The sequence below is a fragment of the Cetorhinus maximus genome, chromosome 9 (genome assembly GCF_964194155.1).
Source record: "Cetorhinus maximus chromosome 9, sCetMax3.hap1.1, whole genome shotgun sequence".
NCBI lineage: Eukaryota > Metazoa > Chordata > Chondrichthyes > Lamniformes > Cetorhinidae > Cetorhinus > Cetorhinus maximus.
The window spans coordinates 18385487-18409704 of NC_135887.1; the positions used below are offsets into that span (position 1 = coordinate 18385487).

A 24218-nucleotide genomic window follows, 5' to 3' on the forward strand; every position below is an offset into this window, starting at 1 on the left:
TTTTCCACTCAATTTTGCTATGTCAACTGTCACGATTTAGTAACGAGTTCTGGCCACTAGAGGGCTCTGAAGTCCCATGCCATTCTGTGCTACCATCTGGTGCATGACTGAAACATATTTATCGATTGACCAGAGGCTATCCCATAGGTTGCAACATATAGAGAGAGGGTGACATACTGTAAATATACATATATATAAAACTATACCAACTTCATGCAAAATTGCAACAGCCATCAGAACTGGCTACCTGAGACTCCATGAGGCCACGTTAAAGAACTGGACAGACTCGGACAAGAAAACCTGCTGGTCCGTCAATGTCCTAATGAATATTTTGTGTCTAAACAGCAGTGAAGTAGGCAGTCCTGCAATGAGCCAATTCTTTCACAGAACAGGTCCCAGTCCTGGCTCTGTGTCCCTGCATCAGAATTGCGTGGCTGAAATTACATATCACTTTGATCAGGAAACCCTATTTCCAGTACATTCCAGGGGCCAATGTGACAAGATTCATTTATTTACAACAACAACAACAAGTCCTGGATTTCATGTAGAAAAATATCCCAATGTTCTTCAGTGCGACATGAAGAGAAAGCTGGAATAGAAGAGGGTTTAACTGTTGCTTCTCTGATGATAGTGTTCTATTCCAGACAGCCAGTTGGTGAAGGATAGAACTTGAGCCAATATTTAGACACTTTAACATTTATTTTCAGCGTTACACATTCCAAGCATACACCTCAAACAAACAAACAGAGTTTTAGTCTGTATTTATTTATAGAGGGTCAAGTGGATCCCCAGTTAACGACCACAACCTGCATTAAATACAATTAACATGTAGGCCTAGGACAATGAAATAGGTGATTTACTTTGACTTGCAGTGCAGAACTGAAGGAATGCTGCACTGTCAGAGGTGCCACCTTTCTGATGAGATGTTAAGCCGGGGTCCTACTGCCCTTAGCTGGATGAAAAAGATCCCATGGCACTATTTCGAAGAAGAGTGGGTGAGTTCTCCCCGGTATCCTGGCCAATATTTATCCCTCAATCAGGATCACTAAGAGAATCACAGATTACCTGGTCATTATCACATTGTTGTTTGTGGGAGGTGGCTGTGCACAAGTTGGTTGCTGGTTTTCATACATCACAACAGCGAATACCCTTCAAAAAAGTACTTCATTGGCTGTAAAGTACTTCGGGTTGCCCTGAGGACATGAAAGGCGCCACGTAAATGTAAGTCTTTTCCTCTGTGAGTCAGAAGAATAACAGAAATAGCTATTGTGTGCTGTTTCATACTCTTTCCTCCCCTTGGATTGTGATGCTGAGTGTTGGAGGAGAGTTTTGCCGGCTGAATAACAGCCTATTGAACTGCATGGTCCTCCCACGGTGAACCAGTCCCAGGGCGGACTTGAATCTAGGTCTTCCAGCTCAGAGGCAAGAGTGTTACCAACTGGGCCTCAAGGTCACATCCATTTCCCTACCCAATACTTGCTGTCCACACTGACACATTGGCCAGGACAGGCTTTGAGGAGCTGGGTGGCCTGCACTTGTTCCAATCTTGCACACGCGAAGAATGGCCAGTAAAGTGAGCCATCAGCGGGTGGTCAACAGGCTGTACCCGCTTCACAAGGCAGCATTGGGTGAGAGGAGGAGGGAAAAGAATGAACAAAGACGTTACCTTCTCCGGTTTTTAAAAAGCATTTTCTTCCTTCATGCGGCTGAGGTGGAGGCCATTCGGCCCATCGCGTTCGTGCCGGCGCCTTGAAAGGACCACTCAATTGGTTCCGCGCCCCTGCGCTTTTCCCCAAATCCACAGGGCAGGAGCAGAGGAGACAGAATGCAGGGAGGGCAGGAATTACTGATCCCAAGGGAAAAGGCTGACCGGATCATCCTCGGCCACCTACTGCCTGCTTGCAACTGTGCACCTTAAGCTGGAACAGACGGCGACATCGCTCAGAGCCACTCGAAACAGAGGTCTGCTTCTGTTGACACAGGTAACCGTTCTGGCACACAATCTCAAACACCAGCCACACATGAAAGGTCAGACTCTCGGCTTAACCTGACACAGATTCAAACTGCCAGGGATTCTTTTCTTTTACGCGTAGAGGCTTCGTTCCCCTGCCTCCGAAGCCAACTCATGCTCCTCTGCAGAACTCAGGTCAGGGGGCAGATACCTCCAGTACTTCACTGCAGTGAAATGCCTTTCAGTGTGGCCTTGGACTGTTGAGACTGTCTGACTGTCAAGAGGCACGTCACAGCCAAGGCTGATGTCCTCATACAGGATTCAAGAACCAGTGCTGATCTCCCCACTCCACACAGCCAACGTACTAAGGCCAGTTACCCAACTCTTGCACTGACTAGGAGCAGCCAGCTCAGTACAGATCAGGAATCAGGTCTGAGGCCTTCCTGGTTGCTATGACTTGGTGAAGCACCAAGCAGTGCCTTTGTAAACAAAACCATTTGTGGAGCTTGGCTCTTCATTCTTGCCCCAGTGGCTAAGCAGGTTGGCCGACTGTGTGCTCCCTTATAGGGGTGTACAGACTCCCAGAATTCAGTCCTCACTCTGAACCTCCACTCTGTAGTTTCTCCGCTGCTCTCACCGGGCTCCATTCCTCCACAGATCCATCTCCGTCCTTCTATTGCAGCTGCTCCCTTTGTGCCCCATTAGTCGCTGAGATCCCTTTGAATGACTTTCCTCCCGTCCCCTTCAGAATTGCCATCATCACCTTCCCTGTTCAAACAGCCCTGCCTAGATTCCTCTTTAAAGCATCCTGCTTCTTCAAATCCCCCTTAAAGCTGTGTTTAACCCTCCCATTCTTCCCCTCACTCTGGCTCCCCCCCAGCCGCCATGCCACAGAACCAGGAACAATCTGGCCAAAATCACCAGAGCATTCTCCAGGATTGAGATGGAGGGACAGTATCCAGCTGGTGTCTTTAATCCCCTGTTGGCCTCTCATAAGAACACAAGACTGAGGAGTAGGAGTAGGCCATTCAGCCCCTCGAGCCTGCTGCAACATTCAATATGATCATGGCTGATTTGATTGTGGCCTCAACTCCACTTTCCTGTCTTAACCCTTGGACTCCTTTGTTGATCAATAGTCTGACTGAATCTTCAATATATTCAATGACCCAGCCTCCACTACTCGCTGGGGAAGAGAACTCCACAGACTAATGACTCTCACTCTCTGCAAATATTCTCAAATCTTCAGAAACTGCTCTGTTACTTACCTTGTCCAACATCAAGTCATGGGTGATCAGGAACTTTCCCCAACATGCAGTGTTTTGCTTGGTGTCCTATTTAACCCAAATCCCCATGTTACGACTATCACTGGGACACCTTATTCCAACCACTGCAGCATTACCTATGTCTGCCCTTATCATACCCTATCATAGCTGCTCAAACCTTTAGCCACACCTTTGTTACCTCCATGCTGAACTTTTCCAATGCCCTCCTAGATGGTCCCCAGCATACCTAAATTCCAGTTCAACCAAAAACTGCTGCCTATATTCTGTCCCATACTCGGTCTCACTCGTTCTTCAATGCCATCCTTTCCAAAACCCCCTGTCACCCTGTGGCTTGACTCATTGAAGTCAAAATCCTCGTCCTCATTGACAGGTACCTGTCACATCCCACCATAGCTCTTGTACCTCCACCACTCTGCAGCCCACCTCACCGACAGTCCTTTAGACTTCTACCTTTGGCCTTTCCCCTCTTCACCATTGGAGGCAGGGCCTTTGGCTGTCTTAGCCCAGCTCTCTGGAACTTCCTCTCATGATGCCCCTCTCACCATCTTCGAAAACATCCTCTTCCCACCTCCATCTCTTCAACCGCTCAAACGTTCATGTCCTCAAGCAATCTGGCCATTGCTCAGAGTCTGTTTCTCTTCCATGAAGAACCTTGTCTAAGTGTCGTATAAATAAAGAACCTGCGTTTACATAGCACCTTTCAACACCTCAGGACTTCCCAAAGTGCTTTAGAGTTGAGAAAGTACTTTAGGGCTTGTAGTCACTGCTGCAATTTAGGGAAACCTGTTAGTCAATTTGTGCACAGCAAGCTCCCATTAATCACAGTGAATTAGGTGACTAGATCATCAGTTTTAGTGCTGTTGATTGAGGGATAAATATTGGCCAAGACACCAGGGGGAGCTCTCCTGTTCTCCATCAAATAGTGACCGTGGGATCATTATGTCCACCTGAGAGTCGGTTTAACATCTCATCCAAAAGGCAGCATTTCTGATAGTGTAGGGCTCCCTGGGAGTGTCAGCCTACATTTTGTGCTTAAGATTCTGCAGATAGACTTGAACTACAACCTTCTGACTCAGAGACAGCTACCCACTAAGCCATGACTGATGTGGCCAATGGAGCCACTGTGGTTGTTGACACATCTCTGCTACAGCAATGGTTGGGGACTGTAATTGGCCTTGGTATCTCCTGGCTAGAGAGTAAAATAAAATCATGCTAGGTTCATTCCCGTTACCAATGGATATCCTTTGATTTCCGCTGGCAATTGTGCAGTTACGAGTTTGTGGGGGCAGAGTCGGTTCCTTTCTAGGCTTCAGTACTGCTCCCAAGAGAAGCTGGTGAGAAATTTATTCATGTGGTTGCACTGCCAGATTCCATTAGCAGCAGCCAAGTAGAGCATCTGGTGGAAAAAAAGAGTCAGAAGCAGTAGGATAAGAGGGGAACAAAACAGAAGAATTGCTTTTCCAATGAATTAACAGTGAACTCAAAACAGTTTCAGAGAAAAACAGCGAATTGACCATCTGAACAGTTCATTATACAGTAGTATTTTGTCAGCCAGGATCGATAATCTTTTGAGTGCTGGACTGATAACGCTTATCTTGCAGCCCATGCATCTTAAGCTGCTAAGCTTCAGAGCTCATTTTTACAGAGGGTAATGGATATGTGGGAAAGGGACTACATGCAGCTATCACACACTCTGGAGACTGACACAAGGCAATATAACATGTTGACGGGATGAGATGATGTCTGCGTTGTACCTGGGATCTCAACCCTAAGATTTATTACTGCCATTGTACACACCTTAGAGAGCGCTGTTGTTTATAGCACAAGGAGTAGAGGGATTTCACAGCCCTTCAATTTTCTTTCCTCACTTCAAGAAGGCAGTCCTATGGGCACAGGCTTTATTCATATTGTTAGTGTGTGAGTTCTGACAGTAAGTGTGTAAACAGGCAGGGGTGTGGGGTGGAGCATCAGCCATAGCCACATCCAATGCTCACATATACATAGACACACATAAGCCAAGAGGCATAAACACACACACTTACACAAACACCCACACGCATACACACTCACCAAAACTCACACATTCAATTACACCAGCACTCACACTCGCACACACGCATTCAGTCATGGAAACTCACACATAATTACACAAACGCTCACACTTGCGCACACACACTCACAAAAACTCATACACACAATTACACAAACACTCACACCTGCACACACGCACTCACAAAAACTCAGAACACAATTACACAAACACTCACACCTGCACACACACACACACACATACACACACTCAAAAACTCATAAACACAATCACTTAAATGCTCACACTTGCGCGCACACACACACAAAAACTCGCACAAAATTACACAAACGCTCTCACCTGTACACACACACACACACTTGCTCACTCACTCACAAAAACTCGCGCACAAAATTACTTAAACGCTCACACTCGCACAGAAACAAGCACTCACACACATGTTCATAGACACAATTACACAAAAACTCACAATTACACATAAATAAACACAGACACTTTCGTACACTTTGTGACAGGCTGTCAGTCACCAGAGAACAATCAGGAGTGAGAATCCTGGCTGGTTCTCCTCTCCCTCGTTCTATCACTCTTACTAAGGCTCCAAATTAGGTCCACGAGCTCAGTCCAGACCAGGCATTGGACCCGGGCTCCTGTTGCTCCTGAGCATTATAACAGGTGATGGATTCATCCATTAAGCCGTTAGGGAGATCTCACTGAAAAACTCTTGCATGGAACAGAGAATTACTGAAGTAGGTCAATGTTAACCCGTGTTCTTGAGCTCCATTTGCTCCCCATCAGATCTCATTCAGAGTGCAAATTCAAAAAAGGAAGGTGTTTTTATAAAAATGAGGCACACTTATTCCCCATCCAAATGAAAGAAGATTTATAAATGCTTTTCCAACGTCAGTTCCAAAACAGCTGTCTAAGGTCTGGCTGTAGTAGTGGAAATAGCTGGAAGTGGCCCAGTGTGTGGACTGACCTGACCATGAACTTCTCCAACGCCTCAATCTAATCAAGGGCCTGTGCTGTTATATACATGTCCTCCAACTTATTAATGATTAGCTGTTGGCTACTCAATAATTGTGTCAGCTTTGGCTCAGTGGGTAGCACAGCTGTCTCTGAATCAGGAAGTCGTGGGTTCAAGCCCCACTCCAGAGGCTAGAGGATGTAATTCAGGCTGACACTCCCAGTGTAGTACTGAGAGGATGTTGCAGTGTCAGAGGTGCTGTCTATTGTTATGGTTGTGAGGTTCTATAAGATGATCGTGGCCCATAGCATCCGATCCCTGGGCAGTGGGGGCCCTACCCCAGAAGATGTGCTGGTGGATTCCAGTCCCCAAGGAAGGATTGCCTGGGAAGTTCAAAGTTCGGCTGGGCAAGTAGCCTGACCTGGGAACCATCTGATACTCTGATTTAAATCACAGAATCCACATGGCGCTGACTGTCTTAGCAGAATAGTTACCCAGGAAAAAAGCTAGAAGAATTATAAACCGCTTCTAACTCCTGGCTAACAATGGGCAGAGCGGGTGGGTGCCTGACCCACTCGAGTGTAAAATAGCGCGTCATGACATTGCGTGAGCGTCCCGACGTCATTGCGCAATATTTCGGCCGGCAGGCACGCGCCAGAGTCAGAGCTGCGCCTGCCATCAATCACGAGGCCAGTTAAGGCCATTAAAAAGGCAATTAAGCTAGATTTTATTTTGCCCATGCAATTTCGTGCTCGTCGCATGGGAAAAATGGGCAGGCGGGCAGCGGACAATTTGCTAAACCCCAGCCAAGGGCAGGATAAAAAGGATCAGCAGCATTGCCAGTGTGAGCAGTGAGGAGTTTTGGAGATTGGTTGTTTATTGGTACTTGGCAGCTTCATCTCTGCTCAGGGCTTCATTCTTAGCATTTCCAGGCTTCATTTCAGGTCTAATTGGTGTCTCCAAGGCCCCCAGGTATCAGACAGCCTTCTGTTACCCTGGTAATGGGGATTGTGATCTCCGCTGGTAGCAGCTCCTCTGAGGAGGAAGAGAGGGGCGGAAGGGAGAGGAGGCCGGGTGTCCCAATGCAGTTTCCAGGGGAGTGACCTGTGGGAGGAGAGGCGCAGGCACAAGGGGCGCAGGGCCAGCAGGTAGTCCAAGGCGGAAGGAGCCACAGAAGATGCCACTATACTGCTGCCAGAGTTTACAGGCGGCGATGCAGCTACCTCAATATGTCTAAGGTGCAATGCCGAAGGAGACTCCGCCTCTTAAGGGAGACAGTGACCTCCATTTGTCAGAGGATTGGCCCTGAGATCAGCTCCAACTGGGTGGGTGGACACCCCATGCCAGTGGCTCTGAAGGTCACAGCAGCCCTCAACTTCTGTGTCTCCAGCTCTCTCCACAGGTCAGTGGGGGAATCTGTGTGGAGTCTCCCAATCAGCTGTCCACATTTGTGTGAAACTGGTGACAGAAGCTCTGTTCAGGTGGACACTGACCTTTATTCTTTACTGTACGGATGAGGCCAGCCAGGCTGAGTGAGCCAGAGGCTTTGCAGTGAATGCTGGGTTCCCACACGTCCAGGGTGCCATTGACTGCGCACATGTGGCCATCAAGGCGCCAGCGGGTGAGCCCGGTGCCTTCGTCAACAGGAAGGGCTTCCACTCCATGAACGTGCAGATAGTGTGTGATCACAGGATGCTGATTCTGCAAGTCTGTGCAAGGTACCCTGGCAGCTCCCACGACGCCTACATCCTCAGACACTCCCAGGTGCCGAGGCTCCTCAGTGCTCCAGCCCGACTGGATGGATGGCTGCTGGGTGACCTCAGAAGGTGGCTCATGAGGCCTCTTCACCATCCAAGAACAGAGGCAGAGCAGCGTTATAATAGGAGTCATGCCTCCACAAGGGAGGTGATAGAGAGAACCATAGGACTTCTCAAGATGCACTTCCAATGCCTGGACTGTTTATGGGGACCACTACAGTACCCCCAGAGCGGGCATCACTGATAATGGTCATATGCTGCGCTCTCCACAATCTGGCATTGGCAAGGGGGGAACCCATGGAGGAAGGGGATCTTGACACAGCTGCACAGGCCACAGGGGACTAATCCAGTAGTGAGTTAGAAGAGGAGCACAGTGAAGAGAATGCTGAGGGTGTGGAGGCAGACCTCGGTAACCTCCAGGGAGGCAGGGACACCAGGGACGCATTGATCCAAAGCTCCTTCAGCTATGCTGCCAAAGATCTGTTTCCACCTCATGCCAGGGCTGCTGCCTCCATCCCGAGTGTCTGAAATGATCCTTTCATTGGCACCCAAAGTCCACTCAGTGCCTGTGCAATAAAATATCCAGCCACTCATGTCCAGCATTACAGACTGGCGTACCCTGCACCAGAAAGAACAATGGTGAAGCGTACTCAGACCATCAGAACCAAAGCAAATTTAATATTATTGTCACATTGAATACATAATGACATTACCATTATTGGTGTTGATGTCCACACCATCAGACATATAAACCAAACATAAATGAACAGAAAATCACTCCGTGAACTGTCCCTCTTGTCCTCATGGTGCCTTTAACTTACGTTTCCGAGTGCTACATCTTGGTGACCCCCTCACCCACCACCCCCCCATCACCACCCCTCAGTGTCACCGGCGTTGGGGACACCCTGCTAACTCTGCTGGCCTGTTGGCCTTGGCAGTCGCCCCCTGGCCAGTGGAGCCTGTGCTGGCCCCACCTGGGAGGGACCGTCCAGTGCCACGGCCGACATCTCCCCAGTCATCGCAGCCTCATCAGATGCCACGGTTGCATGGGGACCGTGCCAGCTCTCCAGCTCGAGGGCATCCTGCTCGAATCTGGTGAGCAGCAGCAGGTTGGGTAGGCCCCTGCCTGCCCTTGAGGTCTCTGCTTGGTTAAAGCTCCTCTTCTCCTGAAAGGACAGAGCAGCATGGATTAGTCCACTCTCTACCCGCAGCACCAATGCAGCCTGGCCAACCCCAGCTGAGGGACACCTCCCAGGGCACATCCGAGTCGTGGCCCTCGAGCTGTAAGGCACTCAGTCAAAGCAGCCAGGGCTCACCCCCTTGGCCAGCTCCGGCATCACCGACAGTTGGCGCTTAGACTCTAACACCCCTGAGCTTCATGGGGGACGGCCATACCTTAACATTTCTGCACACTGACCCATGCCAACACGGTACTCCCTTCCTGAGCGCAGCAGGTCATTGAACCTCATCTGGCACTGTACCCATGTGCGCTGCACCACGTCATGGCTGCTAACCAGCACTGTCACCGCCTCCCATGCCCGCTTTGGTGAGGTGCAGTGGCCTCCTCCTCCCATCTCTGGGGACAAGGGTGTCCCTCCTGGCAGCTACCTCCTCCAGGAGGACGGCGAGGCACTCATCTGAAAATTGGGAGCCCAAGTGCCCACCAGACCTGCCCTCCCACCTGCTGGTCCAGCCACACTCAACTCCATAACTTGAATATTGACAACGCAGAGGAGACGCTTTTCCCTGGCAGCCTTCCAGGGCCTGCCTGGGCCGTTTTTAACCCGGCCGCTGGGTCACCATTGGACCCAGCAGGCGACAGGCCCCCGCCCCCACCCTCCTCTTCCCGATCATTGGGGAACCACATTAAGTCGCCTGTCAGCGTGAAATCGCGGTCATGGGCCGATCGTGGGTGGCAGCCCATTTCCCAGCCACTCCTGGGTCCACCGACCATGCCTGCCCACCAACTTGAAAATTCTGCCCTATAGTGCTGCCCGCACCCTCCCCCCACCCCCCCAACCCCCCTCCAACAACCCCTGGAATATGCACTGGACCTGCCAACCATCCTCCCAACCTCCCGCCTACCCTCAAATATCTTCCATCCCCTGACTAACGCGACCCCAGAATACCCTCCTGCCCTCACAGGAATCCCTGACTACCCCCTCAGCCCCTGACTACCCTCCCCACCCCCCATCTACCCTCCTGACCCTGACCCCTCCCTCCACAACTCTCCCGAACCCCCCCAACTACCATCCTGACCCCCTGACTACCCTCCAACCATCCTTCCTATCCCCCCCATCCACCCTCCTGCCCCCCACGGGAACCCCTCATTATCCCCCAGCCCCCAAATACCTTCCCAACCATCCTCACAACCTCCTTACTACCCCCTTACCTTCCCGAGTACCCGCCCCACCCCCCATCTACCCTCCTAAACCCTCGACTACCCGATTACCCTTCCAACACCCTGAATACTCCCCTGACCAACCTCCTGACCACCCCCTCACAGGAACAACTGACCCCCGACTACCCTCCCAACCCCCCGACTAAACCCTGACCACTCTCCCGACCTCCAGACTACCTCCTTACCTACGGACTATCCTCTCAACCCCCCCCTGATTATAGCCCCCAACCCTGACTAACCTCTACCCCATGATTACACCCACAACCCCCCTACTGACCACTTGATTCACACACTGACCACCCGCCTCCCCATACTGACCACCCGACTCCCCCCACTGGCCACCCGATTGCCCCCCCACAGGCCACCTGCCTCCTTCCACTGACTATCTAACCCCCACACTGACCACTTGCCTGCCCCAACTGACCATCCGACCCCCTGCAGCCATATAATGCTGGGTGCGATGTTAAGTGGTTGGAGGCAGGATTTCTTCTCCTCTCTCTCTGAAGGAATTCCTGCCTTGGAGAGCTGTCAGCCAATTAGAAGACTGGCAGCTCTGTACTCCCAGCAGCGCCACCGGGAGCGGTGGCCACTGCTGGGACTACAGGCTGTCCCGCCACGCCAAGGAGCCGGACTGACAGGTGACTGGGGCTGGACTGGCGGGTTCCAACGAGGGGGCTAATTTGAGAGGCGGGAGGGTGGAGGGTTAAGACGGGATAACCATAGGGAGGTTGCATCCAATGGGCACAGCAGGGCTCTGCAAGGGAAGCTCCCCCACCCCCACCACCTTTGCTCAACACCAGCTTGCACAGCTAAAGCTTCTAAGCTACCAAATGGCATGGATCTCCCCCTTCTGCAGGTATAATGCCACAGGTATATTGGCCACTTAAGGGCCTCAATTGGTCCAATAGCAGGCAAGCCACTCAACAGCTCCCCCCATTCTCCATTTAATTGCGCTGGGGCAGGGATGGGCAGCCATGTGTTGGTAGGGTTGGCAACCCTACAGGATTGGCCGGGAGTTTCCAGGAATTGGAGATAAATCGGCAAGACACTGCTGTGCGAAACCATGGAGAAAGATCATCAGGACATGAAAAACATTGTTGTTTTTTGTAATTTTCTTTGAACATTTCTGTTTACCAGATGGAAAAATGTTGAAAATGGCGGGGGAGGTGATGGGTGGAAAGGTCTGTTTGGCTTACAGTCAAGCATCGTCCCATTGAGTTGTGAGTCTTTTTACTTTCCAATTGGTGTCGAAAGGCAATGCCGCACAAGGATGGATGTGTTGGCTGACTAATAGCTGGAGGTGGGGCAAGTCACGCAATGAAACCTCCACGAATACATTTGATCACAGTCGGCAACCCTATGGGCAGAATTTTTAGGTTGGCGGGCGGGCACGATTGGCTGGGGAACAGACTACCAACCGCAATTGGCCCCCGACTGCAATTTCATGCTGGCTGGCCAATTAACGGTCAGCTAGCATGAAACGCGCACTGACAAGCTCAGCGTTGCCGGGGTGGGGGTGGGGGCGAGCGCTGACAGAAAGCTCCCGGAAGGCAGAGAGCTGCCTCAGGGAGCTGAAGACCTGAAAAGCATCAAATAAAGTTTTTAAAATCAGGGAAAAAAATGTGCAAGCATCACAATCAGTCAACTTAACACATACATGATAAAAATGCTGCCCATAGATTTTTCTTTTTCTTTCATTTAATAACGGAAGCCTCATCCCGCCCTTGGATGAGGGTTCATGAAAAATGCAAAGTCTGCCTGGCCGATTCACCTGTCCGCCAACCATAAAGTTAGACGGATCACGAAAAATCAGAGACAGTTGCACCTTTAATAACCTCAGTTGGCCTCTTAATTGTCCAGGGCCGCTTCCGACTTTAGCACGTGCCTGCCGACCGAAATATCATGCGCGTGCGGGATAATGTCGGGATGCTCACCCGACATCATCTTGCGCAATTTCGTGTCCGATTGGGTCGGGGGCACGCCCGCCCGATCAGAGTAAAATTCTGCCCTGTGTGATGGGCAGGGGCCCCGCTGCAGTATAAAGATGTTCAGATTAGTAAGGGTTAATATGGAACTGGGGAAACAGTATAGCCTACATTGTGACCAACAGCACTGTGGGTGTACCTACACCGCATGGACTGCAGCCATTCAAGAAGGCAGCTCACCACCATCTTCTGAAGGGCAATTTGGGATGGGCAATAAATGCTGGCCTAGCCAGCGACACCCACATCCCATGAATGAATTAAAAAATTGATGTAGAGCCATATGAGAGTAGACTGTGTGTGCGGAGAGAATCTGAGAGAAGTCGGCAAGAAGATAGCATCTGGACAGGGCTATACCTTGGAGATATGCATGATTGTGTGTAAACAATAAACACTTTATGTTCAAGCACACAAGCCTCCAGACCTCTTAGTGAGACACCAAACAACCTTACAACATGGTGGCAGCAAGTGAAGGACACCCGAAATCCCCAAGAAGGCGAAGGACCCTGAAATCCCAAGGTATGAAAAAAATAAAGAAGCTGCAGTCTGACCTGTGAGAAGCGCACCTAAATTGAAGTCACAGCTGGAGATTGCCTAAAAAAAAGCTCCGTTACAGATGTGGAGGCTGAAGGGTAGAAGTAAAATCCACTGTGCAGCTGAGAAGGACTCCACCAGAGCACACGGAGGTCCATTGCCAGACCTGATCAAATGCAGGGTCAAAGGACCTAGCCAGGTCACAAAAAGGGTGAGCAAAATTCACTAAAAGGCTAAACTAACCTTTTAAAAATAATCGGCAGTAATCAAGCAGAGCATAGCGATTGTGCGCAGCTGGTTGAATGCTGCAGCCAGGTCTGTAGTCAGTGGCGGCCAAGCTCAAATGAATGAAAAATAAAATTTAAAACAGAAAGCAGAGCAAAAAAAAAAAAAAGCTTCGAATTGATTTCCCAAGCTTAAAGACATAAATCCCTGGCCAAAACTGTTAGTTTGAAAGGTTTCCTTCTGAATCACAAAGTTTTAAAATTGGCTCCGGGATAGCAATGGGAGCCTACTGAACCCCGACAAGCATGGGAAGAGAGGAAAATGTTACTGTGGTGCCATTGTGAAAAAAAAATGCAATATTCCCCTGTTATGGGGCAGGGGCATGGATAGTAAATTAGAATGACCAGAACAATGTGAGCAAATGCAAGAGCCAAACCAGATGCAAAATTGGGTGTCATTTAGATCAGGGTTAAGTTGGTAATCGGGGAATTGCAAGTTAAGTGCACTTTAAACTAGAAAGTTGGGAGGGGGGGGGTAGGGAAGGGTAAAACTCCAAGAAGTATGACTAATGGGAAACAAAGCAGCAGGTTAGCGTGTGGGGGGGGTCGATTCAACTTCATGGAAAATTGTGAAAAAACTGAAAAGGAGAGCCCAGGAGAGACTATTAAAGTCTCCAGAACACAAAATAGGACAGAGTGTTTGGAAAGAGCTAGGAATCTAACCACAAGATAAAGGGACAACAATGAGAAAGGGGACGGGAAACACAGGACTGAAGGTGTTGTATCTGAATGCACGCAGTATACGAAATAAGTTAAATGAGCTTGTGGCGCAGATTGAAATTGGCAGGTGTGATGCGGTGGGCATCACGGAAACATGGCTGCAAGGGGATCAGGACTGGGAGCTAAATATCCAAGGATATACATCCTATCGAAAAGATAGGCAGGTTGGCAGAGGGGGTGGGGTTGCTTTGTTAATAAGAAATGAAATTAAATCGATAGCAAGAAATGACGTAGGGTTAGATGATGTAGAATCTGTGTGGGTAGAGTTGAGGAACCGCAAAGGTGAAAAAACCATAATGGGAGTTATGTACAGGCCTCCGAACAGTAGTCAGGATGTGGGGCACAAGATGCACCAGGAGATAGAAAAGGTGTGTAAGAAAGTCAAGGTTACAGCGATCATGGGGGATGCAGGTAGACTGGGAAAATCATGTTGGTAGTGGATCCCAAGAAAAGGAATTTGTAGAATGTTTACGAGATGGCTTTTTGGAGCAGCTTGTGGTGGAGCCCACTAGGGAACAGGCAGTTCTAGATTTAGTGATGTGTAATGAGGCAGATTTGATAAGGGAGCTTAAGGTGAAGGAACCCTTAGGAGCAAGTGACCATAATATGATTGAATTTACCCTGCAATTTGAGAGGAAAAAGCTGGAATCAGATGTAACGGTATTACAGTTGAATAAAGGCAACTACAGAGGCATGAGGGAGGAGCTGGCCAGAATTGACTGGGAGATGAGCCTAGCAGGAAAGACAGTGGAACAGCAATGACAGGAGTTTCTGGGAGTAATTTGGGAGACACAGCAAAAATTCATCCCCAGGAAGAAGAAGCATACTAAAGGGAGGACGAGGCAACCATGGCTGACAAGGGAAGTCAGGGACAGCATAAAAACTAAAGAGAAAGCATACAATGCAGCGAAGAGCACTGGGAAACCAGGGGATTGGGAAGCCTACAAAGACCAACAGAGGACAACTAAAAAAATAAGGAGGGAGAATATTAAATACGAGAGTAAACTAGCCAGTGATATAAAAGAAGATTGCAAGGGTTTTTTTAGATATATAAGGGGTAAGAGAGAGGCAAAAGTAGACATTGGGCCGCTGGAAAATGACGCTGGAGAAGTAGTAGTGGGGAACAAAGAAATGGCGGAGGAACTGAATAGGTACTTTGCGTCAGTCTTCACGGTGGAAGACACAAGTAACATCCCCAAAGTTCAAGAGAGTCGGGGGGCAGAGGTGAGTATGGTGGCCATTACCAAGGAGAAGGTGCTAGGAAAACTGAAAGGTCTGAAGATGGATAAATCATCTGGGCCAGATGGATTACACCCCAGAGTTCTGAAGGAGATAGCTGAAGAGATAGTGGAGGCGTTAGTGGTGATCTTTTAGGAATCACTGGAATCAGGGAGGGTCCCAGAGGACTGGAAAATCGCTAATGTAACCCCCCTGTTTAAGAAGGGAATGAGGCAAAAGATGGGAAATTACAGGCCGATTAGCCTGACCTTGGTCGTTGGTAAGATTTTAGAGTCCATTATTAAGGATGAGATTTCAGAATACTTGGAAGTGCATGGTAAAATCGGGCAAAGTCAGCATTGTTTCATCAAGGGGAGGTTATGCCTGACAAACCTGTTAGAATTCTTTGAGGAGATAACGAGTAGGTTAGACAAAGGAGAGCCAATGGATGTTATCTACTTGGACTTCCAGAAGGCCTTTGACAAGGTGCTGCACAGGAGGCTGCTCAGTAAGATAAGAGCCCATGGTGTTAGAGGCAAGGTACTAGCATGGATAGAAGATTGGCTGTCTGGCAGGAGGCAGAGAGTGGGGATAAGGGGGTCCTTCTCAGGATGGCAGGGGTCAGGGGCCACAACTTTTCACTTTATAAATTAATGATCTAGATGAAGGAACTGAGGGCATCCTGGCTAAGTTTGCAGATGATACAAAGATAGGTGGAGGGACAGGTAGTATTGAGGAGGCGGGGAGGCTGCAGAAGGATTTAGACAGGCTAGGAGAATGAGCAAAGAAGTGGCAGATGGAATAAAACGTGGGGAAATGTGAGGTCATGCACTTTGGTAGGAAGAATAGAGGCATAGACTATTTTCTAAATGGGGAGAGAATTCAGAAATCTGGAGTGCAAAGGGACTTGGGAGTCCTAGTCCAGGATTCTCTTAATGTTAACTTGCAGGTTGACGTGGTAGTTAGGAAGGCAAATGCAATGTTGGCATTTATTTTGAGAGGACTAGAATATAAAAGCAGGGATGTGCTGCTGAGGCTTGAAAAAGGCTCTGGTCAAACCACATTTACAATATTGTGAGCAATTTTGGGCCCCGTATCTCAGGAAGGATGTGCTGGCCCTGGAGAGGGTCCAGAGGAGGTTCACGAGAATGATCCCAGGAATGAAAGGTTTAACATATGAGGAACGTTTGAGGACTCTGGGTCTATACTCGATGGCGTTTAGAAGGATGAGGGGGGATCTGATTGAAACTTACAGAATACTGAAAGGCCTGGTTAGAGTGGATGTGGGGAAGATGTTTCCATTAGTAGGAGAGACTAGGACTTGAGGGCACAGCCTCAGAGTAAAGGGAAGACCTTTTAGAACAGAGATGAGGAGAAACTTCTTTAGCCAGAGAGTGGTGAATCTATGGAATTCATTGCCACAGAAGGCTGTGGAGCCCAGGTCATTGAGTGTATTTAAGACCAAGATAGATAGGCTCTTGATTGGTAAGGGGATCAAAGGTTATGGGGAGAAGGCGGGAGAATGGTATTGAGAAATTTATCAGCCATGATTGAATGGCGAAGCAGACTCGATGGGCCGAATGGCCTAATTTCTGCTCCTATGTCTTATGGTCTTATGGTCTTAATACATTCTTGTTGGCAATTTCACTAAATAAGTACAAGGCAATCATAAGGCAAGGTATAGATGAATCTTCAACTGCATTTGGTGAGGTATTAAAAGCCTTTGACAAGTATTTTAAATTCCAAGAGTGCAGACCAAAAGAAAAAGTATAGAACACTCTCAATAAAGCACCAAAAGGGCAAGGGAGAGGGGAGACAACACCCAAGCAGAACACAAGATGGTCATAGGCCATGTCAGTGCAATAGAGTGCTTAAGCTGAAAAATTTAGTGCAGAGGAAAGAAGAGGCTGAGAAGCAGCTGAAAGGCTTAAACAGAGAGCTTTTTGAAACAGTCAACACAGTACCCAAACTGCAACAACAGGTGGCAGTGTGGAGGGAGCAGATGGCTGTGAATGAAGGAAAGTTATCTGATGTAACCCAAAGTAACAAAACCTGAAACAATTCTACAGGAAAATGTTCATCTCAAAGCTGAATTGGAAGACTTGAATCACAAGATTCAAATCGAGTTAGTACCTTGAAAATACACAATAAACAAAAGTCTTCAATGAACCAAACGGTTCAAGATCTGAACAAACAAATTTCTGAGATGTCACAAAGGTACAAGGAGGCTATGAAACAAAAAGTGAAGTTGAATGTTCAGAAGAATGCAATAAGTGAAAATCTGAATCGGGTGCAGACTCAGTACGTATCTCCAGAAAAACATAGGGGGAGATAACAACTCTAGATTTCATTGTGGGCAAATCGAAGAGGGAGTTTTAAGAACTCAACCAGAAGTACAGTCAGGCACAATAGTAGGCAGAAAACATACTCAATGAAAGTTCTGCCTTGAAAGACTTTTTGCAGAATCAATACATGCCTTTGGAAAAACATGAGGAGTTAAAAAAGATATTGAACACTATTTCAGAAAAAGCTGCGTTGGAACTATCAGTGGCGTCAAAGCAATGCACAGAAGCACAGAGTGAGATGGCAAGAGCTGAACAAGACAATAAACAGGTGAAAGAACAGCTAATTGTCCTTTGAGATCAAATGAAAAAGGAGTACATAATCCTTCAGCAGCTTGAAGAAACAAAGACTGTCTTGAACAGCAGAGTGAAAGAACAGAAGTACAAAGTTGAGGAGACTCCATTGAATTCAAGAAAACTCAAGAAGAAACAGCTTTGCAAAGACACCAAACAGCCTTACAACATGGTAGCAGCAAGTGAATGAGCTTCACATGTTCCAAGGATCCCTCAGGTCACAGTTTGGTCCTCTGGAAAATTATGAAGAGAAGCTAAATGAATGTAATGTCACTCTGGAAGAACTGAAGAACCAGTTGACAGAGAAGACTCAGCAATGTTCAACATTCCAGGAGGAAGCCAAGAGGTACAAGAAAGAGACTCCATAGCTGAAGAAAACAGTTGCACATTTGGAAGAAAGCTTGGAAAAACATTACATTTCCAAAGATACATATGAAGAATTGGAAAACAAGTTTGTTGATGCTATGTGTGAAAAGGATGAGCGTGAGGAAAAAGTGGTGTGTAAGTATGCAGAGGTCAAACTTCAAAGCGAAGGACTGCAGGAGGAAAAGGAAAAGATGAAGAATTCTTGTGTACAGGAGCAACAGAAAGTAGAAAACTTGCAGCTTCAATTCAACAGTCAGAAAAAGAGTTCTCTACCATTTCTGCAGCATACCCAATTGAAAGAGGAGACGAACATGGGTATCATTAGGCTGAAGAACCAGCTGAATGGAAAAGAGGTGGCATTGAAAGGAAAAGTCCTAGAGATTTCCAAGCAGCAAGCAGATAATGAAGCCATGAGTAGCACAATTACAGGACTGAAACAAGTTAAGACTTTGCCAGAGACAGACCTGGCCAACAGTGAAACCAAAATGAAGGACAAGGACAAAGCTCTGCTGCAGATGCTAAAAGAAAAGACAGAAATAGGGTCAGGAAATGTAAATCCAACACTAAAGATCAAGGATAAAAGCAAAATACTGCGGATGCTGGAAATCTGAAATAAAAGCAGAAAACGCTGGAAAAAACTCAACAGCATCTGTGGAGAGAGTTAACATTTTGAGTACATGCTCTGAAGAAGAGTTATATGGACTCGAGATGTTAACTCTGTTTCTCTCTCCACAGATGCTGCCATACTTGCTTACTGAAGATCAAGGAACGAGGAGGAAAAGCACTGGATCCCTCAGACTTGCTGAGAACCATTGAGTTGTTGAAAAATGACGTGGCTGAAATGAAAATTGAGAACCTTGACTGTCAAGAAAAAGTTGAAAACAGTTGCAAGAGAAAGTAGAAGTTCTCGCAAAGGAGGGTGAAGAGTCTCAGAAACAACTAGCAGAAGTAAAATTAAAAGATATGAGCTTGAAGGAAAGCACAGAGGAATTAGTGTAGAGAATCAACACTCGTGTGCGAAAAGGTCAGTCCACTGATGAAACATTCGAACTTGATGAACTCCGAGTATCAGAAGTCTCTGTTAAGTATCGTGAGAAATGCCTGGAACAGGAAAAGCAGTGACTGCTGAATCAGAACAGCTGGTTGAATGCAGAATTAAAAACAAAAACTGATGACACGTTGGAACTTCATTGTGAAAAGAGCAATGATATTCTTGAACTTCGAATCAATCTGAAGAACGTGAAAGATGAGATGCGCAGTGTGGAAGAGCAAATCCAGGCTTATAAAGGGGAAAAGGAAAATTCTAAGAAACAAACTGAGGAACTAACGAATGAATTGGAAAACTCAGTGACCGCGGCAGAAAGACTCAGAAATGAACCAAATGCCCAGGTGAAGTGCTAAGCTTGTTACAAGGGTTCCACAGATAATTTTGAAACAAAGACAACCGGACTCACCAGAGTAGTTGCTGAGCCAAAGGAAAAGATCAGTAGGCTTGAAAAAGAACAGGAAAATGAGAGAGGAAACAAATATTTGGCTAAAATTGTGAAATAAGTGGAAACGAAGGTTCCATTTTTGAAACGTCAACTTCCGGAGAGAACTTGGCGGACCCCACGGAGAAAGAAAACCTGAATCCACTCTATGAATGAATGGAGTGAACATTCCCTCTGGGAGGAATGGGATAAGCCCAGGATATCCACTCAAAAAAAGACGGATTGCGGACAAAGAAAAGCCTAACACTAAAGAGTGCAAGAAGTAAACCAAATGTTGAAACCCAAGTATTTGAAACACCACATACTACAATCTCAACTCTGAACCAACAAAGTCAGCCCACTCCTCCAAATGGGAAGAGAGTGAGATCTGGAAGAGCTGTAAAGACTCTAGACCACCTGAATTTGTAAAGTCAGGGAGTTGGGGGAGGGAGAAGGGGTAGAATGGAAATATTATATTGAAAATATATTTGGGTAAGGACTTAGGGGAGACGTAGCGTAAAGATGTTGGAATTAGCAAGGGTTAATGTAGGACTGGGGAAACAGTACCACCCACATTATGGTGTAGATAGTAGACTGTGTGTAGAGTCTGGGAGAAGTCAGCATGAAGACAGCACCAAGGCTGTACTTTGGAGATATGTGTATATTTATGTGCTCACAATAAATTCAACCACACAAGCCTCCAGACTTCTTAATGAAGCACCAAACAACCTTACAACACTGGCTGGATTTTATGTGCCTCCCCCCCCAACCCTTGCCCCCGCCTTCAAACCCACCAGTGGGGGAGTATAAAATCTAGCCCATGGAGTAGTTGCGGCAAATAACCTCGAGGGATATAAGAGGAAACTGGATAAAACAGATGAGAGAGAAAGCCATAGAAGGATATGCTGATGGGGTGAGCTGTTTAGGGTGGGAGGAGGCACCTGTGGAGTTTAAACACCAGCACGGAGCAGGCTGGCCTCTTTCTGTGCTCTAAATTCTATGTAAGGAAAGCTGTGTGAAGCATTTTAAGCCATGTTAACGGCGTGATAAAGCATCGCATCAATACAAGTAAATATTCCGTCTCACATCCTGAACCTTCTCAATATTGATCCTGACTGTCCGCTGTTCCACCTCTGTTTGCATGTGAGATGCACTCCTCCAGTGAAAAACTCTACCTCCTCCTGTCCCTCCCCTATAGGAAGTGTCAGGTCTCTTACTCGCCACTAACCCAACAACATGCCAGCTTAGAACAGTAAGTGGAGTGGAGGATTGTGAGCAGGAGCCACTGATTCGTGCTGCCTACTTCGACTTCAATAGCGACATTGTTCAAAAATCAAGCAAAGGAAAGCGCCTTGCGTGACCTCTGGATGTCCCAAGGCGCTTTGCCAACCAATGAAGTCCCTTAAAATTGCCAAAGGGACTCTGTTCCCAGTGACCGTTCAGTAAAACCTGTTGTAAAGAGATTGTCAAAGCCAAGCCAAAGCAGAAAGCATTTGGCAGCTGCTCTTGACAAACTAACTACACCCTACACATGGAAATAGTTAGCAATGGAAAAAAAAATCGCTACAACTTACAGCTCCTGCACCAAATGTTAGAAACAATTTAAAGTAAGGAAGTCTTCTTTCTGTCAAAACAGTGCATAGCTCTGCTCGTAATTAATTTCAGTTGTCTGGCACGGTTTAGGGAATTCTTGTGTGTCTGCCTTTAACCTGTGGGATTTATTTAGCCTACAGGGTCACCCCATGTTGTGTAACAGCTGTGATTAAAAAAAAACTATGATGATTTGAGAAGTGAAGCTTTTTAAGTTCAGTTACATGCTGGAGGGAGTGGACTGATCTCTGCTTTTTTTGGATTTATAAGGAGGTTCCTCAAAAACTGCGGTCTTCTTTTCTTTACCACCTAGGACTAACTAAGCGGTGAGCATTGAAGGAGAGTAAAATGATGTTTTCTTGGTCTTGCTTTCTGCTGTGTGGCCTATCTTTCTTCAGCAACACAGCAGCTGCAGCTAGCTTAGATACTAGGCATGTGGTGCCCATAGAAAGCAACACTCTGACCAGAGAGCTCAACGTCCCTGAGCTAGAAGAGTATGACTACGCTGAACCTGAAGACTATGAAGATGAAGAAGACAACTATAGCTTTCCAGAAGACATGTTGGTGACCAAGAAACAATTCTCAGCTCCCAAGAACTCTGAATCCATGCGTAAAAGATTTAAGGGCAAATCTCGGGTCCAGCGCCTGGCCTTGGTCAACACTGACTTCGCTTTCAATTTCTACAGGAGCTTGTTGAGGTCCCAGTCAGGTTCCAAGAATGTGGTCTTCTCTCCATTCGGCCTCTCCACCATGATGGCCATGGTTATGGTAGGGGCTGCAAACAAGACCCAGGAGCAGATCTCCCGAGCTCTGGGCTTTGATCATTTTATCAACACCAAACCAGGGGTGACTGGCAGCGAGGTCCTTCATGATATCTTCCACAAGCTCATCCACAGACTTTTCAAGCACCACTTTGGATACAGACTCAAAGATTTCTCTGGCATCTACGTCAAGGATGGGCTGAAGGTCAGGAAAACCTTTAAGGAGTGGTTGATACATTACTACGGGGCACACGCACAGTCTGTGGACTTTCTGGACCCACAAACAGTCACCAAGTTCAACCAGCTCATTTCAAAGGCCACAAAGGGGAGGCTTCAGGATGTGGTGGAGGACTTTGACCCCCGGACGGTGATGCTCATCTATCAGGCACTCCACTTCAAAGGTCAGTGTTTCAGGATACATGTCGTTATTCTAACCATTGATTGAAACATATTTTTACAGGCACAGGGCTAGAATTGACTGTCAAAATAATAGCGAGCGTAATGGTGTCACTAGTATTTATGTGCAAATGCTACAGCCACTTCAAACCGGGGCAGATGCACCATTAAAAGTTGCTGCCTGAGTTGCACTGGCTCTGCAGTTAGCTTTGCGACAACAACATCTCACAGTTTGCTTCTGAAATGTGTTGAGTGGCATCTGGCTGCTGTATTGTGTGGTATACGCATGAACTAAATTCACCACAGAAAGTTGTCTTGTCCATTTCAATGAAAGCACCTTTTAATAACGTGACAAGTGTTAATGGCTGCCAAACAACCTCCCTGGCACTGCAAATGAACGATTGCATTTGTCAAGTTTCATTCTTTCAGATTTTAATTATTGGACATTTTTAAAATGTCAAATTTTTAACTTTTCCATTCCGTCTTTTTTCTCTCCCTCTTAATCTAATCATTCTTTCTCCCTCTGTTTATCTTTCTGTATCTGACTTGACATTGAATTCATCCAGTTTAATTTACACTTTCTTCCCAGTCCTTACACTGTTAATTTCACAATCCTTCAATCCTGATTAAGGAGCTACAGTTCCTTGCTCTGTTCACTCAGGTTCAAGATGCCCTCTTTCTCTCACTGTGATGCCATCAGCTTGTACTTTCAGGAATTTGCCATGTAAGGTCAACACTAACTAACAGCAGACACTATTACATGTCCTGCCACAGCAAATTATGGCCCATTATTAAAAAGGCAGTAATATTTTCATGTGACAAGGCTGCTAGGTCCTTAGTAAATGAATTGCACTATGTAAAGTGTGACATTTCCAAGAGGTACAGTGGCATATTAGTGTTCCAATATGCTGTGCCCCATGGCAGTACATGGGGCTCTGTCTGCAACGCATGCCAAGCAGAAGCCAGACATTTTAGCCACAGGGAAAGGGAAAGGGAGGGATGGGGACAGAGTAGAAACTATAAAGTAGGAATAATTTCAGGCTGTTTAGCAGCATTGGTAGCTTTGCCTGCCTATTCTCATGGGCAGGTATGGATGGTGGGATACAAGAAGATCTAAACCAGCGGTGGGCAACCTGTGGCCCGCGGATACAGCCCATCAGGGTTCTGAGTGCGGCCCGTGAGACATTTTGCTGACTTGTGCACACACAGGGTTGCCAGATTCTGCTGGTTTCCATCCACGTAGTTTTTTTCCTATTGGTGTTACTTAGTTATACACACGTAAAGCAAGAGCATGTGAAGTGAGGTGTGTGCTGATTGCATACACCATTGACTGTGAGAGCCGTGCGCTCCCTCTGCGTTCAATCAAAGCGCAGCTACGGTTCAATTATTGAACAGAAAGGGAGGCCATTTTGCTTAATTTGCAATGAGGTGATATCAGTTCCAAAAAAATACAACATTAAGACATTATGAAACATGCCAATCCTTTCACATAGCAAAATTTCCAATAGGTTCTTCCCAACGTGCTTGACAGCTTCCAAATCTGAAGGAGGGCGTGAAAACCTTTTCTATAACTCATTATGAAATACTTGGTGTGTGTTAAATGTATTTAATCTTATTCATGGGGGCATGGTTAGTGCACGTGCCCGATTTCAATCTTGGGGTCCACTGAGTTGAAGGAGGGTCACTCATGCGGCCCACTCACTAGCCTAGGTTGCCCATCACTGATCTAAATGGAGGGGGTGGGGGTGTCATCTTACTAACATAATCAAACACAGCTCAATCAAACCATTGAACACTACGACAAAAAGGAGCACCTTCTGCCACCTCTGTAACATCGCTCATATCCACCTCTGCCT

The 24218-nt window shown here is 47.1% G+C and overlaps 1 protein-coding gene and 1 pseudogene across 1 annotated transcript in view; both read left to right on the forward strand.

Annotated features, from left to right (window-relative positions):
• Positions 1-4330: 4330 nt before the first annotated feature.
• On the forward strand, positions 4331-20975 carry LOC144684294 (uveal autoantigen with coiled-coil domains and ankyrin repeats-like; annotated as a pseudogene).
• A 438-nt stretch (positions 20976-21413) lies between these two features.
• Positions 21414-24218, forward strand: part of LOC144684421 (heparin cofactor 2-like) — a 37873-nt gene continuing 35068 nt past the window's right edge. The window contains exon 1 of the mRNA XM_078548191.1: positions 21414-22367. Within this exon, the coding sequence (XP_078404317.1) occupies positions 21554-22367 (814 nt within the window). The 5' untranslated portion in view covers positions 21414-21553. The remainder of the gene's footprint in view (positions 22368-24218) is intronic.